At 57.0% G+C, this 6,596-nt stretch overlaps 1 protein-coding gene across 1 annotated transcript; it reads right to left on the bottom strand.

The window, feature by feature from the left end:
• Positions 1 to 1,376: 1,376 nt before the first annotated feature.
• On the bottom strand, positions 1,377 to 3,665 carry LOC306952782 (CMP-N-acetylneuraminate-beta-galactosamide-alpha-2,3-sialyltransferase 2-like; the record flags this gene model as incomplete). Its single annotated transcript, XM_079543538.1, has 6 exons — positions 1,377 to 1,544; positions 1,978 to 2,097; positions 2,401 to 2,446; positions 2,772 to 2,951; positions 3,082 to 3,272; positions 3,429 to 3,665. The coding sequence occupies 6 exons, from the start codon at positions 3,663 to 3,665 to the stop codon at positions 1,377 to 1,379; spliced, it is 942 nt and encodes a 313-aa protein (XP_079399664.1).
• Positions 3,666 to 6,596: the final 2,931 nt, after the last annotated feature.

Below are 6,596 nucleotides of genomic sequence, written 5' to 3'. Positions count from 1 at the left end.
GCTCTAAATTGGCTTTGGTGTTTACTCTGCACTTAGTGACTGGCACAGTTCACAGTGCAGTGTGAGCACAGCAGGCACAGGATCAAATGATGCAGGGGGAAAGCTTTCAACTAAAGTAGAACTTTAGGATAAATACCATCAATTTGTAAGCAGAAGCTTGTTTTTAATTAGTTAAAGAGAGCTTTGAAACAGATCATACAAAAACCTGGGCGCAGTTGGATGTGTGGATAAGGTGTGTGATGAATCTCCATGCTGGAATACTGGAACAACTGCATAGAAATTGCTGAAGGCTCTGGAAAAAGAGAAACAGAAAACAGGTACAGAAATGGGGATTCTGCCCGGAGAGGCAGGAATCAGATGAAGTTAGTTGCTTAGGGAGTGGTAATGTCTTCCTGCAGTTAAAATGGGAGCTTGTGACTGATCTGGTGCTTTTCCACGTGATCAGTATGATTCAGACGTGGAAAGGCTGGATCTGATTCAAGGACAGTGGTGTTTGGGACTGAAAGGAAACAACAAGCTGCTCTCTTGGTCATTGCGCTCTGAGGCACAGATGGAGGACCAGGGCTCTGAGCAGCCCCATGCTTGGCATGTTCCTCAGAAAACATCTGAAAACCTACTGCCTTTGCAACTGCTTTGGTAGCATCCGCTTGGACTGGCTGCAGCTTTTGAATTTTGCAACATGCTTGCTAAACAACCAGCACCAGCAAAACAAATGAGGTGTGGGGTGGTGATGGCTCCCATCCCTGGTCAGGAGGGCTTCAGGATCTGCGATCAGCCGTGCAGAGCAGCAAGAACTCAGAAAGTAAAACAAACGTTAGCAGTAGACCTTTATGTGCTGTCAAAGTTTATTCAACATATCATTTCAGCTGTACTCATTTCTGCTGCATTCGGACTTAGCGCGCTTCATTTTCTCGTTTCTTACTCTCCTTTGGTGCAATATAAAAATATATTCCTTAGTTCTGTTAAGACTCTCCGCCTGCCCAAAGAACCTCCCCATGTGCCATCAGAGGGTGGACATCTCAGCTCCATCCCCTGAGAGCTGCACTGGCAGCTGGCTGTGTGCGCACCGTCCAGTTACAGCTGCTCTGCTGTGTAGCACCTGAACTGAGGGCTCTGAAAGCACGGGGTTTGCCCCCCTCCTGCCCCTCTGTGTCCTCTCTGGAGAAGACCAAGACCTGCAGCAGGTATCTCTCAGGCTTAGCAGAGCTCTACTGCCATTCATGCTCACTGCTGTCCGCCGTGCTGAGCTGGTGGGACCAGCGCAGCACACACCAAGCGTAGGCTGCCCCAGCCAGCGAGGGGCAGAAGCAAGCTAAAGAGCTGCTGCAGCCGCCGGTTCTTGTGCTAACGGCTTGGCCTCGTTTCTTGAGTGCGTGTCACTGATAGAATAATATTCTGCCTTCAGCTGCCAGTCTCTGGATGAGGCTGAATTCGACATCAGCATCGTGGACCCTTGTTCTGCGGAAGGCTCCAGACCAGCGGTTTTCTTCCCAGTAGTGATGCCAGTTCCCTTTGCTGTCGGCCCCAAAGCCAAACACGGAGACCTGTGGCATGCCAGCAGAGCCATCAGTGCACAGGCGGTCGGCCGACCCAAGGTGAGTACCCACCATGTGCAGTCCTGTATGTGGGGAGCGGGGCAGGAGAAGCCCTATGGGCACAGAGCACCAGGGCCCAGGTGGGGATGAGGTGACACAGCCAGGCTGACCACATCTGGGTTCCCCCAGCAAGAGGGTGGCCAGCAGCTGAAGGCCATGACTGCCCACCCACACTATGCTGCATCTAGTGCAAGATAATGCACCAGGGAAAGGGGAGCTGGAGCCAGAGGTGGCAAAATGCCAGTGGGTGGTAGACACTGCAGCAAAGGAAATCCTGCATGGCCACAAGAAAAACCACCTCCCCATGTGTGGAGCAGTGGTGGCAAGCTCCAGGTGGTGCCCACAGGGCTGAGCAGTGTGTGGTGCTGCAGGCTGTGCTCACCTGCTGGCAGGCGTGCAAGGCGAAGAGCAGCGCTGTGAAGCCGGTGGAGGGGTACCTGCCATGGTGCTCCGTCCAGTTCTCATGGATGTACTTGAGGAAGGCTGGGCTGAGGATCAGCACCTGATTGGGGTTAGAGGCGTGATAAGCTGCAATAAGGACAGCCAGCTCCTATCACCACTGTGGACCACTGTCCCCCAACTCTGCCTGCACCCCACTTGCCTTCCCACAGAATGAACCCAGTCTGACCAAGAAGAGCTTTGCAGCAGCTCCCACATTGCCTTGTGGATGCTTTCAGGGCCACCCCACATCTGACAGCCACTCCAAGTTACTGGTGGCCCTCAGCCCCTGACCCCCATTGCCCCACAGCCCCAGCACTGAGTTCTCAGGCAGGGAGTGCTTGCTGGATGCCTGCCCAGCCCTTACCTTGTTTCTGTCAGCTTTGATGAACTGCTTCACTCTTGTGTAGGTGCTGCAAAAGCCAGAGGACAGCTGTGAGTGCTCCTTCAGGGGCAGATGGTTTGCTGCAACAACCAGCACCTGCTGCCATAGCACCCGCAGTTCCCTGGGCTGACCCTATGGCCTGGCCCCGCAAAGAGGCACAGCCGGGACAGCTTCCATCCCACTCGTGAGGGTATGGGGCTGCAGGATGCCCAAGCCCTGTGGGGGCAGACTCCCCAAATTGCAGTGCTGTGGGATGCCAGAGCCCTCCGAGCCCTTCATCCCCCAGCCCATGCCCCCGGCTCTCCAACAAGAGCAGCTGTTCCCAGAGCACCAGGATGGCCGAGGTGACGCACTGTGTGAGCTCTCCTGTGGAGAAGGCGCTGGTCACCCACTTGAGATCCAGTGGCTTAAAGGGGATGAGGACAAGGTGGACGCCAGGCCAGAGGTTCATCGCACTCTCTGGGTACATGAAGTGATGGGTCGTCCTCGCACCGACATCCACCTCAAAGCCCGCTGTCTTAGCTCTGTTCATCCTAGGAGACAGCGGGAAGGCACGTCCCAAAATGAAGGCACACACCACGGGGGCCCCGGGCTGCCAAGCAGGAACACCAGGTGACCCCAGCCAGCAGGGAAAAGAGAACACGAGCCCTTGGTGTCACCCACCTCAGCACCCAGTGGTGGGCATCGATGTGCGGGCCATGGCGGGACCCCTTCAGCCGCCCCGAGTTGCCCACCACGGCACACGTCCTGCAGCGTGACGGGTCCCACACGCTGCCATTGGGGGCCGGGAGGACAGCAAAGAGCTTCCGGATGATGGCCTGGAGCGGGGCGATGCTGGAGGGGCCCTGCAGGGTCTGGGGGAGCACAGGCAAGGACGGGCAGCGTCAGCCCCTGCGGTGCGAAGCCCCTCACCTGCCCAGGTGCGATGGGGGAGGCTGGGGGGCAACGGGCGCGTAAAACCTGCTGCCAGCAGACATAAGGAGCCCGGGAGGGATCCAAGCCCCACTCACCAGCCACCAGTGAACCACGTCCGGGGAGAGCTCGTGGGCCGGGCCGCTCAGCAGAGGCCCCACGGCCGCATCGTAGCGCGCGCTGAACCAGGCGGAGGCGTTGAAGCTGGCGGTGCAGCTGACGGTGGGGAGGGAAGGAGAGAGGCCTAGGCCGGACACGGAGGCCCGGAACAACAGCCACAGACCGAGCGGCAGGCACAGGGCCAGCCCCAGCAGCGTGCGCTTCCGGCAGCGCATCCCTCATAGCACCTGCAGCAGGAGGGCGGTGGCACCGTGGGCAGAGCAGAACCCTGCACGGCCCGCTGCCCCCCCCGCTGCGCACCGCCCCGCCGCAGACCTGAGACAGCCCGGCATGGGCTTCCCTTCCCAACAGCTCCGCGGCCCTACGGCTCGGCTCCCGGCACCGCCGCAGTAGCGCAGGGCAGGGCAGGGCCGGCAGCACGTGCTGCTCTGCGTGCCGCGCTCTGCCCGCTGCGAGCGCGGCGACTGCGACCCGGCCCATGGGCGAGCTGCGGAGCATCTTTGCTCCGGCCCCCGCTTCAGCCCGCGGTTCCCGTGCCTTCCACACCCCCTCCCCGCCGCTCCCGACCGCGCAGGCACTGCGCAGCCTCCGCTCCGTGGCTCCCAGGGGCACCGCGTCGCTGCCGGGAGGTGGAACCGCAGCGTGTGTGTGTGTGTCTGTGTGCGTGTCTGTGTCTGTGTGTCTGTCTGTTTGTTGTCAGAACGCCGAGCTGAGCACGGCCTTCCTGTCTGCCAGCTGAAAGCACTCACATCCAGCCAAAGTCAGAGCAACAAGAGCTCTGTTATCGCCACAAGGTGCTCAGCACTCAGAGCCTGGTGCCCCGGGCAGGCTGACAGCAGGATGCTGGGACAACCCCTCCTCGGGACTGGAGTTTCCCCACTGCACTGGGAAAGCAGGACAGAGCCCCTCCCACCCTCACGGGGTTCCCCATGCTCCCCCCAGACCTCTTACAGGCAGCTCTGGGATGGACGTGGGTCGCTCTGTCTCCCCGGTTATACAGACATACCTGCACGTGTCCAGCAGCAGAACCACTGCTCCAGCTGTCAGTGGTGCGAGGTGTGGGATGTGGGTGAAGTGAAAGAGGTTGGGCCGGTCCTGGGCGGCCACAGCAGTTGCAGCAGTTCTCCTGGGAAGAACGAAAATGTCACCAGTGTGAGCTCTTGGGGAAGGAAGTGTGAGCGAAGTGCTGCCAGCGTGGCGGAAGCAAAGTCACTCCGGTTCAGAAAACAACGAGGCTGCTTTCCTTTGGGCTGGCTGCCAAACGCTGCGTCCCCAAGGCCTCCAGCACTGAGCCCACCGAGGCGGGTTGCGCCCCTCCCAGCAGCCGAGGCGGAGGCACAGGGTCCCCCAGTGCACCTCTGGGGCTTGCCCAGGCCCAAGGTTGCATTGCAGCCACAGCACCAGGTGCAGCGGTGGCCATAGATCTGTCCCTGCCCTCACTCAGCCCTAAGTGACATCTCCAAGTGTTTCCCAGCCCCAAAGATGGGAAAAGGGCTGGAGGAATGCTGGGACACCCAGCTGTCATAAAGGCCACTCAGTGGCTCTGAGCTGCGCTGGGAGGAGGTGACACTCCCACACACTGCAGAACTCAGTAACTGCTGCAGGAAAGGGAAGTTGGGGCAGAGAACAGAGCCTTGCAGCATCGTTTCAGAACATAAAGAACAAGTTAACACACGGAATTTCATCCCACTTATCTACATGGTGACAAAATAACAATAATTGAAGTACTGTCTTAGAATTCAAGGCTCCTGTTTCCAGCCACTTTTTTCCCATCATCCTTTCTATCCACAGTCATGTTTCAGTTTTTTAATAGTCAAGGGATCCCCACCCAATGTCTCCCAATGTTTTAGGGATCCCAGAGGTGAATGAGGGAGAATCTCAGAGGAGGGAATGGTCCCTATACTGGTCCCTATACTTCCAACAAAAAAGTCTTTCCCCAAGGCTGCATGCACTCTGTTCTTAGGCAGCCATGTGTACGACCAAATGCAGACACCAAATGCTGGCCAGTCATCAACCAAAACAACCAAACCCAACAACCAAAGCCTCTTATTCCCCCTGACACCATCAAGTCAATACCTCGATTGAAGCGTTGTCCTCAGGGTCACCACCCAAGCAGAGATGAGCACCCAATGGAGCCCCCAGCCAAAAGGCCGGTGTTGTGCACTGTCTGACCAGTCCCCTGCTCCTCCCCTGCTGCAGCAAGTGGATCCTGGCGAGGTGAGGCCATGGCGTTCCAGAGGACTGTTGTCCAAAAGGTGGACCCCTGAGGGCCGTGCAGTGAGCTGATCTCACTCACACAGGTATGGATTTATTGCAAGGTTGCAGAAGTGCTGGGTGTCTCCCACAAAACTAGCACACTCCAAGATTTCGTGACACTTTTTAATGCATATTTTTATCACTTGACCACAACCCTCATACAGCGTCCAGCCTACAACTGGTCAGTTAAAGACAGGGCTAATCTCCCTTCCTGCAGGCTAGCTACCTTAACTACCTTTTCTTAAGGTGCTCCTATCTTCAAAGACGAGCTCAGTCCTTGCAGAGTGATTAAGAGCTCCTTAACAGCTCCAAGGATGGTCACCCTAACCGAGGCAAAAGCACATATTTGTTGTATCTAAGGATACGCATTGACGATTTGTACAAAGGTTAGGTCCTATCTGACTGATAACAGCGGGGGTGGGAGAAGCTGCCTGGCACAACCTTGCCCTCTTGACCCTGTAAATCATGCTGGGGTGGTTCAACTTCCACTCTACAGTCTGGTGCATCCAGTGCTTGGTTTCCTTATGACACATGGACAGGATTTTGGTTCAGGAAGAAGAGAAGACTGAGACATGTGCCAGGCCCTGGAGAAAAGCTGTGTAAGCTGAACCATGAGTGATTTCACCTGAAGATGTTGGACGCTGAAGGAAGAACGCCAAAAGGAAAAAGGAGAAATGGAGATGGAAACACAAAGCAGAACAGCCCTGCACAACACAAAGCACCAAAGCCCTGGGATTTACTGGCAGTGGGCTCAGAGTTCCTCTCCATCACTCCTAGAGCCAGGTGCTGCTGGAGCCATGCCCTAAGCTGCCACAGAGCAGGTTTTCTGGAGCACCAGCAGTGAAACCCAGTGCAGGCAGCAGGGATGGCATGAACATTCTGTTCTGCAG

This window comes from Tetrao urogallus, assembly GCF_951394365.1.
Source record: "Tetrao urogallus genome assembly, chromosome: 16".
In the NCBI taxonomy this organism is placed as follows: Eukaryota; Metazoa; Chordata; class Aves; order Galliformes; family Phasianidae; genus Tetrao; species Tetrao urogallus.
This window is presented reverse-complemented; position numbering and strand designations above follow the sequence as displayed.